Source organism: Amphiura filiformis, chromosome 12 (genome assembly GCF_039555335.1).
Source record: "Amphiura filiformis chromosome 12, Afil_fr2py, whole genome shotgun sequence".
NCBI classification, from domain to species: Eukaryota; Metazoa; Echinodermata; class Ophiuroidea; order Amphilepidida; family Amphiuridae; genus Amphiura; species Amphiura filiformis.
Window position 1 is genome coordinate 61,898,891 of NC_092639.1, and position 21,895 is coordinate 61,920,785.

The 21,895-nt window shown below is 36.1% G+C and overlaps 1 protein-coding gene across 1 annotated transcript; it reads right to left on the bottom strand.

The window, feature by feature from the left end:
- Window positions 1-15: 15 nt before the first annotated feature.
- LOC140165546 (fibronectin-like) lies at window positions 16-19,863 on the bottom strand. Its single transcript, XM_072188832.1, has 7 exons — window positions 19,848-19,863; window positions 18,809-19,108; window positions 18,280-18,540; window positions 17,348-17,647; window positions 14,075-14,346; window positions 2,355-2,639; window positions 16-47 (listed from the first exon to the last, which is right to left on the bottom strand). The coding sequence occupies exons 1-5, from the start codon at window positions 19,861-19,863 to the stop codon at window positions 14,246-14,248; spliced, it is 978 nt and encodes a 325-aa protein (XP_072044933.1). The 3' UTR covers window positions 16-47; window positions 2,355-2,639; window positions 14,075-14,245.
- Window positions 19,864-21,895: the final 2,032 nt, after the last annotated feature.

Consider the following 21,895-nt stretch of genomic DNA (forward strand, 5'->3'; position numbering starts at 1 on the left):
CCGTTGTAACACTACACGGATGATAATCTGGCATGGGTTTGCACTCGCTGTAAAGATATTAAATCAAACATGAATTTACATACATGCATACACACCCCAAAACCACACCTCCATACAAAAAAAAACACTCCTCTACACATATACATTAGCAGCCCCTGTGGGAGGGATCAAAGAGCTCCCACATTTGGGTTTTAAAACACAAAATCACTGAAAATTGCACTGTTTTGGGTAAAATTTGCTCACACACCCAGATTTCACTTTACTTCTCCTGGAAACAATTCCAGGTGCTGCCATTGTACATACATAGGGCAAATTCCATTTGAAATCCATACACCCCCTTATTCTTCCACACGGGGAGTGAGAATTTCAATTGGGGTTACCTAAATGGGTGACCCCATTTGAAATCTGCACTCCCTGTGAGGGAGATTAATAATAAGGTTATATCTTCCATTTTTCTAGGGGGTGTATGGATTTCATGTGGAATAGCCTACATAGAGAAAAGGTGTAATTTCAATAAGATCATGGTGCTACCAGAGATGGAAAAATAGAAAACATGAAAGAAATATAATTAACACAGCAAACAAAAACAATGCTAGCCAGATTATTTTAGGAACACATGAATCTTGAAACTCTTCTTGAAAATAGAAAATGTAGCAGGACACCATATACCAGGTTGTACAGTTATGCCAAAGCAAACCTCTTGTCAAAAGCAGATTTCAGTTAATATTAGTACAGATAAAAATGCTGGAATCATACTAAAGAAAACTAGAATTTTGCAGTTCTCGGCTTGTGTGGTTCTCAACACAAAGCGCCAAACACAATAACGTCATGTTGACTGGCATTATTGTAAAAATATGCTAATTGGCTTTTATCATCAAAATGAGTATACCCAAAAAAGTAGCCAGAGTTTCTAGCCGTGGCCTACCTATCCTAAAATATAAAGTCAGAGTTCAGTTTTTGCCAGCAAAAACCTGCTTTTGCCAGCAAGGGTGGCAAAACCCTGTTTTTGCCTGGTTTAAACTGGCAAAAAAAAGGCACACATATCATGCGCATATTTTTGGGGGGGGCTTTGGGGGCGCCAGCCCCCCAGGGTAAAAGCAGGGGGCGGCCGAAGAAGAATGGGTGGCAAAAACGAATGGGCGACAAAAAGAATTAGTAAATAAAAAGGGCGGAAATTTTGAATAAATGGTACTGTACATCAAAATGTGTTGCTTTTAGGGCGCTAGCGCCTGAAACCCCCTTTTTTTTTTTTTTTTTTTGCTCTTCACTTTTTCAAACGACCGAGAAAAAATTGGGGCAACCTTTTCGGGCTGTTGAGGAAGGGGCGACAAAATTGAATTTTCTTCAGCCCCCCGGGGTTGGGGCGGCCACGGTACGCCACTGCATATAGTCACTCAAATATTACAAAGTAACACAGAAAGCTCCTAAACAGTAACACAAAACTTTTAATGAATCATTCAACATAAAATTTAAAAACTTCAAAATTCAAACTTAAAATGAAAAAGTTTTGAATTTGATATACGACACATTTTGGTTAAATGCACTTGAGCAATAAAAATGCATGCCTTTAATTTATTTAATATGGCACTTATAATTACAAAACCTGGCCTTGTGACGCTCAGGAAATTATTTTTGTAACTTTATAATTTGTTTTGAGATGAAAAAACTGAACTATAAATCATTTTTTTTAGTTTTTGCCATTTTGCCAGCAAAAACTGTTTTTGCTAAGCGAAGTTAAAACCGCAGTTTTTTCCACTTGCGGCAAAAACCTGCGAACCCTGTCTGAAGTCAATCTGCCTAAGCATTCAACAGATGCAGCATCCAGACATATGGAGGGTGAATTTCAGCTCATTTTAGCTCATTATCATAATTACAAATTAGACCCCAAAAAAGTAGTCAAGAGTTTCTGGTTAAGGCCTACTTATCCTAGAAATATGAAGTTCATCCAGCTATCCATGCAAGAGATACAGCATCTACACCATTCCAGAAAAATACAGCACTTTTTTTATTTTAGATTTAAAAAAAAATTATTTGCTAAATGAAACTGGCATGAAAGCTAAATTTCACTATTTAATCGAATTTATGAATTAAGGGCCAAAAACATGCATTTTTTGGGTGTTTTTCACATCATGTGACAGTCAAGAGTAAAGACTTGTAAAGACCAGCGCATGGGCAGTTTGTTCGACGCCAATACGGCGCTCATGGAGGTTACTAATATTTACTTTTCAACAATTACGCATTTTGCGGTCAATTGTGAGATATTAATGACCTCCAGTTGCGTTCAGCGATTTCACAAATAACTAAAATGTGATTGGATCTCACGCATTGCGCTTATTAATGAGGTTATGAATTACCTGTAGTAAATGTTCTTGTCCGTGCATCGCTGGATGGGGCATCTGCTCCTTCACCTGAGACTGCCTGTACTGTCACTGTGTATTGTTTGCTTGGTAGCAGGTTCTCCAGGCGCAACTGTAAAGGTGTTGTAGTTGCATCGACAAAGCTTGGTGAGGGCGTACGTCCATCGGTCGGCGTATACGAAACTCTGTAGGATGAGACCACACCAGAAGAAGGTGACCAGGTTACCAGCGCACTTGTTGCAGTGATGGAACCAACATTGATTGATGATGGTGTACACGGCACTAAAATGATACAAAATATGGAAATATTTTACAAATCAGTACAATGCTGTTCAAGGTCACAGAAACAATAGGATGATGTTTTGAGTTCTACACACAGGGCCATGACACCTGTATTCACTCCTTGTAAACATGGGGGAAGTCAATACAGGGAGTAATGGGCTATTCCCTTTAAAATCCACACTACCCCTGTGGAAGATTTTAGAAATATCTAGAACAGGGGGAGTATGGATTTCAAATGGAATGAACATTAGCAGCTCCATTTGTAACTCACCCTCCTCAGTGAAAGATTCAGGTTGAATCTTTCTCAGAGGGTGTATGAAGTTCAAATGGAGCTGCTTAATGTGCTCATTCCATTTAAAATTCATACTCCCCCTGTTTTATGGTTTGTGGCAGATATTCTTCCACAGGGGTAGTGTGGATTTTAAATGGAATAGCCCAATATATGAGTGAAGTCAGTTCTTTGGTGTATGATTGACAGTTGCTATGCAATTGAAAAGTTTTAGCCTATAATTATGTGTGTACTGCTTGCTTCTGACTAAAACGGTTTATCCTGTAAGTTTTGATTGGCAGTTGCTAGGGTTTAAAAGCATTAATCCCGCTCACTATTAATATGCATGAATTTCACTACACATACATTTTAAGCTAAAAAGCACCCAATATATGTATGTTAAGGATTGAGACTATTCACCAGGATAGCAGACAAGAAATATCACTGGTGAAAATGCAGCTTATTTAGCCGATTTCAAAATGACGTAATCGGTATCAAACCAACAGCTCAGCTATTTGGTATTTCACAATATGACAATAAGGCGACGAAAAAAAGAACTCCTGTTCTACGGGCGGACGGACCTTTCTAGTAGGGTTGGTCGGCCGGCCTTTTTTTTTTTTTTGGAAATGACCCAAAAAATCACCAAAATCTGTAAATAATTTGCAATTTGAGAAAATACAAAAACAAGAGCACCAATGGCGCTGTGGCTCTGTGCTTTATGGTGACAGTGAAAGTCGAATGTGCAACAGGTGAAATCATTTGAGTATATGTGACATATTACATTCAATGGGTACGTCTGGTCAATTGGTAGCTATCTCATTTGCAGAGCATACAATGATACATCAATCAATTTTGGGAATTAATATTTAGCCACATGGATCGAAACGGGTGGAATTGGATGGAAAAGGGTCCAAATGGGTCTAAACTAATCAAAATGTATCAAAATAGGCCTATGTCAAGAATAGTGTTAGTCTGAATAAGAATTTGGCTCTAATTGGTGACTACCCACCAAGTTTCAGACTAAATACAACAGTCAGAGATGTCACAAGCTGACCGAAAAAAATCCTGAACTTGCTAAGCATAGCGAGCAGAACTCTTGCCCAGCACGGCCGGGGGGTCCCCTTAAGGGTCCCCGGTGGGGTCCAGATGGTTTTTGCACATTTAGCACCACAGGAAAGGCCATTTCAGAGGGTAACAAGGCGGTTCTCAAACCACGAGTCTCGCCTGCTTTTGCGACCCCCTGCTTTTGCGATAACTTTTGGTAGAGGTAAATGAATTTGGCGGTTATCGGATGGGCACGATTATCTGGCTGATGGTAACTGTACCCACCAAGTTTCATGCCCATGCAACAGTTTTTACTAATATGACCTCAGATGACCCCTGGTGGCCCTGAAATGACCTTCTAAAAATTTGGCTCTAAATGTTGACTGTACCCCCCCGTGCTAAGTTTCATGCCCATATGACAGTTTTTTCTAATTTGACCTCAGATGACCCCTGGTGGCCTCAAAATGACCTTCCAAAAATTTGGCTCTAAATGTTGACTGTACCCACCAAGTTTCATGCCCATACGACAGTTTTTACTAATTTGACCTCAGATGACCCCTGGTGACTCGAAATGACCTTCTAAATATTTGGTTTTAAATGTTGACTGTACCCACCAAGTTTCATGCATATACGACAGTTTTTACTAATTTGACCTCAGATGACCCCTGGTGACCCCGAAATGACCTTCCAAAAATTTGGCTTTAAATGTTGACTATACCCACCAAGTTTCATGCCCATCCGACAGTTTTTACTAATTTGACCTCAGATGACCCCGAAATGACCTTCCAAAAATTTGGCTTTAAATGTTGACTGTACCCACCAAGTTTCATGCCCATACGACAGTTTTTACTAATTTGACCTCAGATGACTTCTGGTGACCCCAAAATGACCATCCAAAATTTGGCTTTAAATGGCCGGGGTTCAGGGGCCCACCTTACAAATTTGCAATCAAATTTGGCAATACCAAAGAACTATTTCATCAAAGTAATAAATCAAAACAGAAAGATGCTTCCTTTATGAGTTATCACTCATTGAACGTGCTACTTTGCTATACTTTACATGGAAAGCGACTATCTTAAAGTTGTCATATTTCCTTAATTACATGACCGATCAAGCTGTTATTTGGTTATATGATGCACAATTAAAAATTAATTATTAAAAGGTTTGGTGACCTCCGTTGACCTTTTATGTGACCTTTGACCTCACGAAATTGGATAAAATATGTTGCGCTGAAAATCTAATCAGGTCGAGAACCTCTGGCCACGCAACTCCCCACCAAGTTACGTCACTGTACCCCATACAGATCTCCAGATAATCTGTTCACAAGGTATTTTGCTTATTACGCATATATTATGCAAATTAGGTACTTAATTACCATATTTTACGCTCAAAATCTAATCAGGTCGAGAACCTCTGGCCCCGCTTACTCCTCACCAAGTTACGCCACTGTACCCCCATACGGATATCCAGATAATCTGTTCACAAGGTATTTTGCTTATTACGCATATATTATGCAAATTAGGTACTTAATTACCATATTTTATGCTCAAAATCTAATCAGGTCGAGAACCTCTGGCCCCGCTACTCCTCACCAAGTTACGTCACTGTACCCCATACGGATCTCCAGATAAGGTGTTCACAAGGGTTTTTTGCTTGATATGCATCAAATACGCATTTAAAATTATGCAAATTAGGTACTTAATTAGCATATTTTGCGCTGAAAATCTAATCAGGTCGAGAACATCTGGCCACGCTTACTCCCCACCAAGTTACGCCACTGTACCCATGGCCCATACGGATCTCCAGATAAGCTGTTCGCAAGGGTTTTTTTGCTTGATACGCATCAAATACACATAAATTATGCAAATTAGGTACTTAATTAGCATATTTTGCGCTGATAATCTAATCAGGTCGAGAACATCTGGCCACGCTACTTTCCACCAAGTTACGTCACTACCCCATACGGATCTCCAGATAATCTGTTCACAAGGTATTTTGCTTATTACGTATAAATTATGCAAATTAGGTACTTAATTACCATATTTTGCGCTGACTGAACCTACCAAGTTTCATGCCCATATGACAGTTTTTACTAATTTGACCTCAGATGACCCCGAAATGACCTTCCAAAAATTTGATTCCTAATGTCGACTGTATCCACCAAGTTTCACGCCCATCCAGTAGTTTTTACTAATTTGACCTCAGATGACCTCTGGTGACCCCGAAATGACCTTCCGAAAATTTGGCTATAAATGTTGACTGTACCTACCAAATTTCATGCCCATAGGCCTACTAGTTGTTATTAGTTTCCGAAAGCAGCCATCGGTTCAAATAATTGATCTTTGTAACTTTTTTCTGATCAGGGAATACTATTAAAAAAAAGTGATTTCCCCACCCCCTGCTGTCATTGATTGCTTGCCATTCCTTTTGATTTCTCTCAAAATTTAGCTCATGATTAATATTGCACAGCCTATAGTAAAAAATGAAACTTTGCAACTTGCAATCAATGATTTCTGAAACCACTAATTTCAGTCACATTTGAATTCAATTATTATTATTATTATTATTATTATGTACATTATTATGTTCATTATCCAACATTATTTTGACCTTTTCTATTACTCCCACCGGTAACTGGACATTTCATCCCCTCGCATTTTCATCCCCTGGACATTTCATCCCCTGGACATTTCATCCCCTCATGTTAAAACGCTATTGTAGCGTTATTTGAGCGTGACAGTAAAAAGATTGCATATGAATATAATAATTGTTTAGGATCTTTAGAAGGAAATAATAGAGAGCTTGCGAAATGACGTTACTTTAACTTTAACTTTAACGTCTAGAGGATTATAGAGGATTATGTATTCAAAACCAAGGTGGTTTTGAATACATAATCCTCTCTAATCCTCTAGACGTTAAAGTTAAAGTTAAAGTAACGTCATTTCGCAAGCTCTCTATTATAAGGAAAATAAATCTTTATTTAAAATTAGTCTTATTTATCCAATGTATGCACCGTGTTCTGTACGAGCTATCACCAGCTGATCACACGTATAAAAATCGATCGATGTTGAATGGCAAAAGTGCAATGAATTTACTTATTGAACAGTGCGTGTAGGCCCCTACACGGATGATTCTAATTCAGTATTACGCCTATTATTATTATTAAAAGTATTATTATTTTGTTATTATACTTTGTTTATTTGTTGTTGTTGATATTAGCCTGGACTATTTAACTTAGCTAAAGTGTATTTCTTCTCTTTCTTCCTGTTATTTATGTATTTATTGTGTATTGTTTATAGGTTGTTTATTTATTTATAATTATTATAATTTATGTATTTATTATTTATTTTGTTTGTTTATTTATTTATTATTATTTACTTAGTTGTTCATCTAACAAAATTAGTAGGCCTACATTTTTATGGAAACCATGTAGGCCTATCTGTTTATGTTATGTCATGTGGATAGTATGTTAATAAGATAGTGATAAAAGATAATAGCATCAAATATGTCTGCATATAGGCCCAAGGGAAGGTTCGTGGCAATATTTTTGTATTGTCCACTTGATGAGGTGATTAGATTTAGTGCAATGTCATGTTATACAATAGGAACAATAGCCGTCAGCCGAATGGTTAGGCCTACAGGAAGTTGAACTCTTTCATTCAGTGGAATCTATACATATATATAACTATATTGCCAGTTTTAGTTGCCCAATTGGGCGACTTTTGACTTTCGTCCCGCGACAAACAAAGTGCTCACTCGATTTCGTGACATTTTGGCTACTTTGAAAATCTCACCCGCGAAATCCATTAAATATTGGGCGATTTTTGAAAAGCCGACTTCATAATTGTTAAATTGGATATTCTGTCATAGTCAATGGTCCTTCAAAACAAAACCTCCAAACAACTAATTCAAATAAAAAGAAAACATTCTGTGGTTAGTGTGCATCCAAGTATGACAATGGGAAACAAATTAAAGTCAATACACGCGCAGGGACATAACTGATATAAGGGCTTAATCCCCATGATTATCCTTAGAATATTCCCATATCAATTCTCACAAGTGGCTTAAGACGACAAAAGTGTTAAGCGGGGGTCCAAGTTTCTCTTTTCATGTAGGTTCACTTGGGTTTATTAAAAATAACATAACAACATGTCGTTCCATGGCTCTGGCGAGTGGGGCAGTGGCTGAAAATAGGTTAGTCTACATTACCAGCCGTTATCTATTTTTTTTTTTTTTTTTTTTGAAAATCAACTAATTTTACAAAAATGCATGATGTAGGCCTACGAAAGAGGTTTTTTTGGGTTAATTAAAAATATCACTAACTACATGACATTATACATTGGCACGGAGGGGGTGGGCGATGAAAATAGAAAATAGCTTAGACTACATTACCAGTCGTTATCCACGGACCCGGTAGGGAGTTCTGGGTTGATTGATTGAAAGTTGACTGAACTTAAAACTCATGGTTATAAAAAAAATTGTATAGAAAGGAATGGTAGGCCTATACTATTTTTGATTTTGATCATCAGCAAGAAAGTATACAAAGTGCTCCCGCGATTTCGCGACATTTTGGCTACTTTAAAAATCTCACCCGCGAAATCCATTAAATATTGGGCGATTTTTGAAAAGCCGACTTCATGTTAAATTATTGGATATTCTGTCATAGTCAATGGTCCTTCAAAACAAACCCTCCAAACAACTAATTCAAATAAAAAGAAAACATTTTGTGGTTAGTGTGCATCCAAGTATGACAATGGGAAACAAATTAAAGTCGATACACGCGCAGGGAGATAACTGATATAAGGGCTTAATCCCCATGATTATCCTTTGAATATTCCCATATCAATTCTCACAAGTGGCTTAAGGCTAGCTTCAGACTCCGTATTATACGTGCATAATATTGTATGTACAATACTTTTCGTGACGCAAAAAGTATTACACGTGCAATAAATATACGTGCCACGACGAGTTGAATCAGATTAAATAACGCGCTATAACCCTGACGGTTCATTGTTTGCTAAATCCAAGCGAGGTCACCAGAAAATCTATGCAAGAGAAATTTCTACTGCTGCTGATGAAAAATCCTAGAGTGCGTTTGGAGGTTTTTTCTGCACTTTACCAGTAGCCCTAATAAATTCATAAAACAATAAAAATCAAATAAAGATTTAGGGCAAATGTTTTTACTCACTGCTCATCTGATCCACTTTCCCAGGAAACTAAATACCGATACTCCTTAGTTTTTCCCTGACTTTCCAGACATAATTATGAGTAAACATCAAATTTAATGTTTACAAAACAATCAAATATATATACATTCTTTTGCATTTTGTACATAAATATTGATATCAATAATGTAGGCCTACAAACATTAAAAAAGGGGGCTTAAGAGTATGTCTATTTTTAATCATATACTAATTCCGCCATGCCCAAACATATCTTATTATGAAATCGTGTAATGGAACCCAAATTCCAATCAAAAATAAAAACAAATTTGTTATCAAATACACTAGGCCTATACATTGTATTATAGGAATTTAATAGATGCCAAAACTTTAAAAATTAACAAAAATATCAGTATCAATAAAATCAGAACCAGAATAAATACAAAGGCCTACAAATAATACTTTAAACTTTCTAAATCAATATATGACTAAATATCAGTATAAATGAATCTCTAAATCAATTAATCAATCAGTTATCAATAAATCAATCAATAAATAAATCAATCAATCAATCAATCAATCAATCAATCAATCAATAAATAAATACATAAATAAATAAATAAATCAATAAATAAATAAATAAATAAATAAATAAATAAATAAATAAATAAATAAATAAATAAATAGGCCTAAATAGATAAATCTATAAATAAATAAATAAGATCTGAATGTGCCATTTATATTATTATTACAATTTTAATATTATTAATATTCGTATTAATACGACGTATTATTAACTTTAAAAAGGTGCCCATTGATTATATAATAATTCAAGTACAGTTGAATCATGGTAGGTATTATGATACCTAGGGCCTACCATGGTTGAATACAAGAAGACATTAAAAGATGTTCATCATTCCGTGCACTCACTAAATTTAGAACTCTTAGAAATTTGGCAACTCTGTATCAATTAAGCAACCAATGATTGTAGCGAAATATATATTTTCCCGGTACATACTATTTATTGTACGTGTAATACTTTCTGACGTCACGAGAAGTATTGTACATACAATATTGTACGTACGATACGGAGTCTGAAGCGCGCTTAAGACGACAAAAGTGCCAAGCAGGGGGCCAAGTTTCTCTTTTCATGTAGGTTTCACTTGGGTTTATTAAAAATAACATAACAACATGTCGTTCCACCATGGCTCTGGGGAGTGGGGCAGTGGCTGAACATAGGTTAGTCTACATTACCAGTCGTTATCTATTTTTTTTTTTTTTTTTTGAAAATTAACTAATTTGACAAAAATGCATGATGTAGGCCTACGAAAGAGGTTGTTTTGGGGTTAATTAAAAATATCACTAACTACATGTACATGACATTATACATTGGCACGGGGGCGATGAAAATAGAAAATAGCTTAGACTACATTACCAGTCGTTATCCACGGACCCGGGAGGGTGTTCTGGGTTGATTGATTGAAAGTTGACTGAACTTAAAACTCATGGTTATAAAAAAAATTGTATAGAAAGGAATGGCAGGCCTATACTATTTTTGATTTTGATCAGCAAAAAAGTATACAAAGTGCTCCCACGATTTTTTATAACCCGGTCTTTAGGGGCCATGGATTGTAATCCATACAGATGCAGAGTGGAAACTCTGTCGGGAATCACGTAGTTACAACTTTAAAGTTTCCGGGGAGGGGGGCACTCTAATAGTAAAATGACATGCATGTGCGGTAAACCCCCAAAATCAGTTCTTTCTGCAGTTTTTTGAGCCATATTCTAAAACTTGGTTGCCGATCTTATAACAGTAGGCCTATAGAGTGTCCCCACAAAATGGTCTTGGGAGCAAAAATGGCTTTTTGGGTGAAAACAAGAAAAATTGGATCTTTGGAGGTGGTGAAGGGATCTTTGGAGGAAAGCAAGAAAAATAAATGGGCAAAAACAGGAGAAAAAGAAAAAATATAATGCAGATATTTATTATCAGTTGAACTGATGGAATTCCAGTATTTTATGTATTATAGTACTCCTTAGTCTTTACCGTTTAGTATTAATTTAATTCTCCTACAAGTATAAGTTCTAACTATCCTTGTACTTTACTACTTTTAGCCGGGACTTTTAGAACCTTTTAATCGCACCTTATCAGTGGTTATATTACAGATTCCCGAATCGAATGATAGTTATGTAGATTCCATTGATTAATAGTACACCAGTCAATGATTGAAAGAATTCAACTTCCTGTAACCATTCGGCTATTGTTCCTATTGTATAACATGACATTGCGCTAATTACCTCATCAAGTGGACAATACAAAAATATTGCCATGATCCTTCCATATGCAAACATATTTATCAATATACAATAAACAGATAAATAGTATTAAAAATGTACTTATTTTGTTAGATGAACAACTTTTAAGTAAATAATAATTAAATAAATAAAATAAATAAATAAATAAATAAATAAATAAATAAATAAATAAATAAATAAATAAATAAATAAATAAATAAATAAATAAATAAATAAATAAACAAACAAACAAACAAACAATACATAATAAATACATAAATAACAGGAAAAAAGAGAATACACTTAACATAACATAACAATAATTAGTCTGAGCTATCAACAAAAAACCCACAGTAAATAATAATAATAATAATGATAATAATAATAATATGCCTAATAATATTAAATTTTGTTTATCTTTTAACCTAGTCTCATCTCAGCTGGTTCTGAGTTTTATCTGGGTATCAGTTGTATATTTTTGATATAGTTGAAATGTATTTGTGCAATTAATCTTTGTAGTTTTGGTGTTTTTAATATATTGTAAAGCGCATTGAGATTTTGTATGTAATGGGCTATATAAGAAATAAATATTATTATTATTATTATTATTATTTTAAACAATAATAGTAATTATAATGATAGCAATACTCACAGTAATAACAAAAGATATGTGCGTATGCACTGTTCAATTTAGGTAAATTCATTGAATGTATAAACTATTAACTATTAGTCTATTATAGGCCCTGCTCCCATTCAACATTGATCGATTATTATATGTGTGATCAGCTGGTGATAGCTCATACAGAACACGGTGCATACATTGGATAAATAAGATGATTAATTTCCTTATATTAGTTCCTTCTAAGTTCAAGATTCTAAACAATTATTATATTCATATGCATTCTTGATTCACTGTCATGACTGTCACGCTCAAAGAAGCGTTTTAACACGAGGGGATGAAATGTCCAGGGGATGAAGTGTCCAGGGGATGAAGTGTCCAGGGGATGAAGTGTCCAGGGGATGAAGTGTCCAGTATTCCTGCCACCCACCCCCACCGACCTTGTGAATTATTCATTCATAACTGTGACGACCTTGAGACCATCCAATCAGAACAGATCAGAATCGATCAATACGCCATAGGTCATGACCTCCTGATTGTAAACATAAAACAAGCCAAAATCATGGCGAGATCGGGGACCATCGACGTAACATCGATCAAATAAACCTTGGTCTTGAATTTCTTAAGAAGTCCTGGCCTAAAAACCATGTTGTTTTTCAAGAGAAAACATATCAATCTTTGATATTCTGAAGTATAAAATTGTTGTGCAAAGTGGAACATCATTTATTTAGACTGTTTTTGCTATGGAAAAATACGGAAATTGTTCAATATTGCGAAGTGGGGTAAAGTAAAATCTCATTGAAAATATAATTTTCCCTCAGAATCATGTCCAGAATATGATTAAATTGACTTTTTAAAACTATATTCTAACAAAACTACAATGAGTGTGATGAAATACTGAACATTTTTCATGACTTTCTGTCCGTGTTTTGCACAAAAATTGAGGTCACAAAAATATGTGCACTTGCGCAAGGAAAAATAGTCCACTAGGAAATTCATTTACCCGATTCATTAGTTCAGATTTATTCAAGATTCAGACATGTTCTTGACCATTTTTTGACATTCCTCAACTATTTCTTTATTTAAATTGTAAAGAAATAGTTAAGAAAAGTTATGAAATAGTAAATAACTTCTGAATCTGAACTGAATCTTAAGAAATTACCCTCCGTTGGTTTCCGTCACTTTTACGCAACTTGAATTATACAGACCAAAATAATCTCTAGCACACACAGGGTACCACAAAACAACTCGTTCATCGTGGCTTTTTTACCAAAAAATCATATTTTATCGACAGTATTTGAAATCTACCTGGAGTGCAATCGATTAAATAATAAATAAGCAAAATTTAGAAACAAATTTCAAGACCAAATATCAAACAGACAAACATCCTTAGCATAAAAACCAACGCCTGAATTGGCTCTCTAATTGTTACGATCAGTTAGGCCCTTTTAGCTTCGCTCAGAGCCAAAAATTGTGTTCCTGACATTTTCGAAATTTGAGTCGGCATTCAATTGTACAGGAACAATTTTCCCAATTTGTTCAAAATCTGGGTCGGTTGGGCCCGTAGATCAGGTTTTCTTTTTACGTTAAGCCTAATGGAAAGAAAAATGCAAATGTTTGTCATTTTTCAGCACACATTTTTTTTGAGAAATTGACAAAGTGCACAAAGTAGACACCAATCTCTTACACAAGACATAACACTTGCTTGATTGCACATAAGTAAATGTGATAAAATGGTCAATAGGTGACTGCTTCATTTGAGCAAATGAGTGGTTTGTCCTATAGTATATTATTACTCTTGAATCCTTGGTACACATAACTAATTATTTGAATCCACTCACAAGTATTGCAATTTGTGAAATATGTCAACTATACCAAAACAATTTACTTTTGACAAAACAACAAATATTAAAGGGACATTTTGGGATCCATAGCCTTATCCTCCACTTTTTTCAAAAAGTTTTCCCCAGCCAAACCATGTAAAACAACATGGACCAGATGAAAAGCAGTGACCCACCTGTGCTGATGCCTTAGGTCAAAGGTCACTCACCTGTACGTTGCTGAGTCTGAAGCACTGCTGTGACACCAATGGCAGCCACCTCAGCTGTGTAAAGTCTACCGCAAACCAAATTTCTGAAGGTGAAATCGTTGAAGGCTGCGTCGTCATCTCTCATTACAAATGTACCTGATGATGTAGGTTTATTTTGTGCTGTAGGCCAAATCAGCACGGTGTATTGTGTAGCGCCATCGATGTTGGCCCACAGAATTTCAATGTCGTTGGTATTGAAATCCCGCACAAAAGGGTGTTGGGTGGCACATCAACTGAAACAAACAAAAACATGGTAAAATTGATCAAAATTCATGATGTATTTTCATTATTGGTTAATTTTTAGGTACATGTGCCAATAATGTTGGTACATTATGAACCGTATGAATTTCAGCTTGAAGTGTATGCAGTGGCTTGCCCACCTTTAATCCCCTGAGCTGATCACCTGCTGATCTAACATTGCCTCTGATTGGTCAATTACATGATATCTTCATTTAAATCACTAATCAGAATGGAGCTTTGCAAATAATTCATCCCAATTTTTTTGCGTGGTGAAATCATTCTAACAATGTTGCTGATTGGTCCAATTGATAATGAAAACTTCTTTTCAGCCAATCAGCAGGTAGTTCCACTGACATGAAATAAACCTACAGGCTATGAATTCTAAGGTGAGCTACAAAGACTACTATCTGTCCAATTAACTTAGAGACCCTGTTTTTATGATTTATTTCGAAAAGTTTTCAATTTGGCAAAATATCATGAAAGAAAAGTGTTAACATTTGCTGAGACCTAACAGGATTTTTGTGTTTCCAAAGCATCGAGGGAGAGTTTACCAGAAATTCTATTGAAATTGGAAGGATTTTCTCAACACTTTAAAACTAATCCGGTGGAAGTTGGGTACCATTATTTTGGAAGGTCTCATTATACAGATTTGTAGGTATGGTGATTTTGGATAGTGATTGGCCTTGGGTGAATAATTATACTCCTCACCAAAAACATTTGTTCAATATAATCCAGTTCATAAAATGCATACAGTGTTTCTTATTGGCATATTTATTCTTAGTGTATTAACTCAGTGATCCCAGCTGTCCATCAGCCAATTACAACAATTCCAGCTAATTTGGCGCGGTATTTGAATCTTCTTCTGTGCATGCTTGTACGTGGCTTGGCCAATTCTATAATGAATACAAATTGTATGCCCAATAAATGTTCTGATGTTATTGGTGAGGGGTATAATCCACAATACACTCCAGACGCATAGTAAATTGCCCAATCATTTGTTATAATGCACCAACTGTGACATCTTTTGAGTTATTGTGAATAGTAAAATCTTTTGAAGTAAAAAACGAGATCCAAAATTTTAAAAAGCGAGAAAAGCGAGATTTTCCCCCGAAAAATGGCACAAGAAGCTTTAAAAACGCCCGAAAATACGAAAAATAAATAAATAAATAAATAAAAAATATTGCCTGCCCTCTATTGTTCAGATTAGGTCAGTTTAAATTGTACATGTAAACAGAGCTGCCGATGCCGGCGTGAGTCGAAGAAAAAGTGACAAAAATTTGACCTTGAATTATGTTTTATAGTCAAAATATTCCAGTAATACAATAAATATAATGATATTTGGCCTAAACTTGAACTCATTTGCAATGAAATGTCATTTTTTATTAAGTAATGCATGGCTTTTGCACTTGCAATGTGGTTGCAATGCTGTTGAATTCTGTAGACTTTTCCGATGGAGAAGTTCATTTCGTGGAATTCGGTGAACTTTTCTGGCATAAAGCAACATTTTTATAGTAAGTATACTGCTTGGGAACTTTCTTAAAAAGCGAGATAATTGGTTAATAGCGAGAATCGCGGCGTGAAAAGCGAGATCTCGTTTTTTGCCGAGCCTTAATGATAAGAAACAAAAAAAAAAGGGTGGTATCACTGATGTTCAAACACCCCTTACTGTAAATAGATTATGCCATCAAAAGTTTCAAGTCATTAGGAATATTCGCCTGGACCCAGATTTCTTGCTGTAAATCGGTCAAAATTGAATAAAAGTAGACAAGGAAAAATATTTTTTCATCGCTTTACTAAAAATTTCTGTTAGGTCTGACAGTGTTTGGCAACTTTTCTTTCATGACTTTTTGCCAAAGTGAAAACTTTTCGAAATAAATCATAAAAACCGGGTCTCTAAGTTAATTGGACAGACAGTCATCTCCACAAGGCAGAGGGGAGCATGACATAATGGTGTTTGCACTCAAATTTTCAGACAAATAAAGCTGACACACAAGAGGAATGATTTGGGGTTTTTTTTATAAAGGAGATCCCAAGTCCTGATCTGAGGGATGACTTTCATTTTTATATATTATTGGCTTTGATTCAAGAACCACAAGACCTAAGGAAATATAAATATGACTATTAGCTTACTTGACTTCCTATCAATATAATCAGGAGGCTTAAAGGCATTCCTACAATGCACTATGATTGGGAAATATAACCTAATTTTAAAGGCAAAGTCGCCATTGCCACACACACAAAATGGTAATTTTAAAACTGCAGCCAGCGAGCTAATAGTTGAGACTTATAACTTATATTTGACTTTCTTACAGGAAACATTCATATTGTCCCACTGCATTAATTTTATTCATAAGTCTCAATGTTTTGAATGTTAAATAAAAGGATGAAAACACCAGATATTTACACACGATCCCAATGCAAGGTATGGTCAACTGTTACACATGTGTACAAAAGCCAGACATACCAAGGTCAGAAACCCCATTGGGTTATGGGAATGTCTTTAAACATCAATGTCTTTAAACATCCTCTGCAATATAATGTATTAATAGTAGAAGTACACTTTTTTGGGGGGTTAAACTAGCAAAATATCGCTTCTGCCTTCCTACTCCCCTTAAATCACTCCAAAAAAACCTCACCTGGAATTGTTCAACCTCTTATGATATTCAAATTAAATCGCTCGCCTGATGTGTTTAGCTCACCTGCAATGGGCTATTCCAGGTGAAATCCATATACCCCCTATGGAAGACATGACCTTAATATCCCACACAGGGAAGGGGCATGTAGATTTCAAATGGAGTCACTCATTCAGGTAACCCTATTTGAAATTCACACTCCCTGTGTAGTAGAATCCACACTACCTTTGTCTTCTCCATACAAGGTGTATGGATTTCAATTGGAATAGTGCATTATGAAAGTCAATGCCTTAATCTATGAGTGTTACTCATTATTATTACTCATCTATGAGTATTACTCATTGAGTAATGAGGAACTCACCTGTTGTGACTTCCAAGGAACTAACAGCACAGCTAGATTGTCTGGGGAAATTGCCAGTAGCTGCTAGTACAGCCTCTACTTCAACTGTGTATGTGGTAGATGGATCTAGCTTCTCAAGCCTGTATTGCAGGTCTTCGCCGGTCGTCACTTGAGCTGCAGATATGCGTGCACCTGTGTCGGGATCCCGATAGAACACCTCATAGTAATCAAATGGGAATCCAGGTGCAGCGGCCCAGGAGATTTCAACAGATGTTGATGATGTGGTGCCAGACAGAGACACTTGTCCTACATTTGGTGGATCTGTTGAGACAGGAATGGAGGGAAGAAATATTCCACACTAGTGAATTTCATTTGGTCTTGGCCATATATGTCATACCTGACAGAAAAGTGTGACAACCTTGTGTGTAGTTGTGCACAAATTCATTGGTTTGAAAGCAAGAAGAGGTGATTTTTTTTTTTACCCAGTATATCATTTTCAACCAGGGCTTGGTACCCAGGGGGTACTCAGTACAAATAACTATACAGAATCTCTGGTATACCAATGGCCCCTTTTGTAAGTCAATTAAGGTATAAAATGTGTAATATAAAAAAAAATTTTGAATAAATACCCCCAATTTCCCCAAGCTAGAGCCCAAATTACAATTTGTTTAGAAATGTTGTTGAAATTTTGCCAGATTGCCCCAAAATTTAGGCATACGTTATAAGAATGGGTCAAATTTTCCTGAAAAAATTGGTATAATAATGGGACCCTTTTCAATTTCTCTGAGACACGTCTACATTCAAACCACTTAAGTACACTCCCCTCGCCCACTCCGGGATTAGTATAACTAAAACTACTTATGTAAGACTAATATACATGTATTGTAAGTGTTATGAAACATCAAACAAGATTATTATGTCATGGATTTCTTTTGTTTTAATGATGGACCTACTTGTTCTAACTTCAATCTGTGATGATGGGTTTAATCCTCCCAGACAAGTCAGGGCGATCATATACTCTGTCCCACTGGTCAAATCATTATAGGTATGTTCCAATACATCTTGTGGTTGTAAGTTGATGTTAGCGGCTCCTGAGTTTGGAGGTGGGGTAAGGATCAGGAGGTAACCACTTGCTGTGCTTTGTGGTCCAAAAAGGACTGTGACGCTATCACAGTCAACTTGACGGATAAACATCCGACATGCTTGGATTGCACCTGTAAAGAACAAAGAGAATTGTCATTTCATTAGTGAAGCCAGTAATTTTGTGACCTACACACACACACACCCACATGAGGATACTACTCCTGATTCTAGAAAAATACAGAACTATTTCAAGGATTAGGATTTAGCAATGTTTCATTTGGCAAAACAGGATAATATTTTTCTAATCCACAAAAATTAGTGCTGTATTTTTCTGGAATCAATAGTAGACATTTAAACAAGCCATTACAATAATCATATTGAGCCAATGTTTATCCTCACTTGTTCTTTGAGAAATTGAACGAATAAGATAGCTTCCATCTACTTGTCCTGCACTGTCTCCCACAGCAACATCTATGCGGTACAATTGACCAGGTATGAGCCCTGAAATAAGGTACTCCGCATAGTCATTGTTGGTGTTTCCATTTACACTGTTCTGGAACGAGGTCGGACGTGTCTGGTCTGCCCGCCAATACCAAATCAAGTAACGTGGATTGGTCAAACCGTCTACTTCTGCCCACAGAATTCGGATTTCAGTTGTAGTGAAGCTCTGGACTATTACCTCATTGAATGGGATTGAAGCTGAAACAAAAATCAATATAATAGGATTAAAATTCAAAGACTATGCTTTGTTCAGATTTCATTCTTCTTAATATCTATGAATTTTTTTACAAACTATCAAATCAATTTTTTCTACTGGGCAAATTGTGTTCCAATTTGTCATTTTGATCACAATTTTGTTGTTGATAGCAATATAAATGTATGAATATTGGTATGATATACAAGACAAGTGGCAATAAGTTTTTTGTCTAGGAGAATTTTGAGTTGAACTCAATTTTATCAAGAGAGCACACTATAACAGCAATGCTAGGGCTTCAACTTGTCTCTCATGGATAAGAGTCTAGCGCCTCATTGATCAAGCTATCAGTAATAATGGTACATGCAGGAGTGTGTTTGGTGGGAAAATCTTGGACATTATTTTCACTAACGTATATCCTCGAACAGTGCTGCATTTTCCAAAAGGAGGGCATTTATTAAAGGTCATTTTTAGAACGATAATTCACATTAAAATCATTAGGTAAGCTTACAGCTCAAGCTGAAATGACGAACTAAAGTTAATTTCTTATTTCTTCCATGGTCTGGGCTGTGCGCCAAGCGTACACGAGCGTAAACACAGAAATGATAAACAATCACACTGATTGGCTAATCAACGGTCTTGCACCAGCACATACATGGACACCAGAAGAAATAAGAAATTAACTTTATGAACTTAGGAACGATGACTTCCAGTTCACTGCCGAGTTTACGATCAGACTTTCACCAACTACCGATGCCATTAGCGATTGTGTTTGCACCTTGGTAAGTTTACAATAGCATGGAAATATCAGCATTTTTGAAACATCTTGGTTGAAAAAAAATTGTGGGGGACGTTTAATAGAAGGGGGGCGACTATTTGAGGATACAGTGTATATATTCAAAGGTAATGAAAACAAATATATGAAAGTACATGTATCTATTTTTGGAAAGGAAATGCTGTCAGGAATTCAACTGTACTAGCGGTCACCCATGCTTCACGGTCATAATCTTTAGGGGACACAGCCTTTCGGCAGTTGGTAAATTGTACTGATATGTTGGGTTTGTAAATGTTCTATTTAATGTGATTAGTTTCTTTTTTGAGATGATTTAGAAATACAATAGCAAGGTGGATTGTTAAGTACACATCATGAATCAGAAAGATGCAATCAAAGTCTTCATAGGTGTAGATGACACTACTCAGAATAAGATGAAATTACTCATGAAAAGTTCCTCAACAGCCCCTCAAGAATAATTCAGAAGTCAATTAATCATTGTCATTGTGTAATTGATGGGTGTATAAACAATGACCACTCACTCCAGTACCAACCAATATCATTATCATTATGTAAATGAGAGAATGGCCACTTTAATACTCAAACTCAATGGGTCATTTGCCCTCTCACTATGGACCACAATGGCCTCATCCCAATGGCATAGTTTAATAACCTCAATGAAACAATCATAGTGCAAAATTTGACCTCAAGTTGCAGATATGAGTTTTTGTACCCAGTTTTTCAAAGGTCATTCAATGAATGTGCAAATGTTTGGGGTGATTTAAATGTCAAGACATGTTTTATGTTAGGTATCTCCAGTGATTATTTTCTTGATGTTTATAATATTGATGTTGACTGTTTGTTAAGTATTTTTGACTCAGCATGTAAATCATTTTTAAAAAGAGCCTGGGCCATACGTAATAATTGTATAAAGTAAGTCGACGATCTCTTTATTTTATCCTTTACATGTTTAATACTCGGCTCTTCATTCTGTAATTTCACGTATATTATAGTTTGTTTTCTGTGTACAGTCCCACTCGATCTGTCGGACACCGCTGCGATACCTACTCGATCGTAAATCGTTCACTATGCGTATCGCCTCACTCAACCCAGTGACTTTAACGTAGCGCTGTTGCGCCTGGGCATCCGCAGCATCCCGCCCGGCCGGGTGTCTAGAGTTCGATTTTGGGCTTTCACTGTTTTAAATACTGTTTTAGTTGTTTAATTTTCTCTTGTTCCTTTTACATCTTTATGTTTTTCTATATTTTGTTTGTAAAATTGTACATGAACGCACCGTCATGTAGACGAGTGCCGCTGTTTCACAAGCGTTGTTCAAATAAAATTATTATTATTATTATAGAATTGTGCCCTGATAGATGAGTATCTTGTGGATCCTAGTGTCCTGAGTAAATGTTTACATAACTGATTTGGTGACTCTGTGTGACAACAGGTGTAAATGAGATGTTTGTTCATAGTCAGGGTTGCCAAACCAACAATTTGATAGCTCAATTGGGTGACTTTTGAAATGTTCCCCGCAATTTTTACATTTTTCCTGTCCCATATAATGGTTAAGGAAAAGAAATTGAGCTAGTTGTCAGCATTGGCTGCCGTGACTTCCGATAGTTTCCTAGAAAACCAATGGTTTTATAAGAGAAAAATTGGACAATGTCCAGATGATTTGGCCCCGCGAATCTGACTGAAATTTTTTGGCAACCCTGAGTCTGGATCTCCAAAAAGGATATTGAATGCCTAGGGTATAATAATAGTTAATTCAGTGACCGGAGTACTGGACTACACAGCTGAGGCTTCTCGGACAGATGACTTTATTGTAGAGTATTCATGATATTGTGACTGTTTCCTCATTGTTTACTCAGTGCTTAGCTCGCAGGGAGATTTCAGTGCTTTTGAAACCAATTAACTTAAAATTTGACCCCCTTAACGTAAACAAAAAGTGACGTTTTATTGGGGTGCGCACAACTTTGTTCTTCGCATCGCAAAAGTCTGTTTTCCGAAATAATGT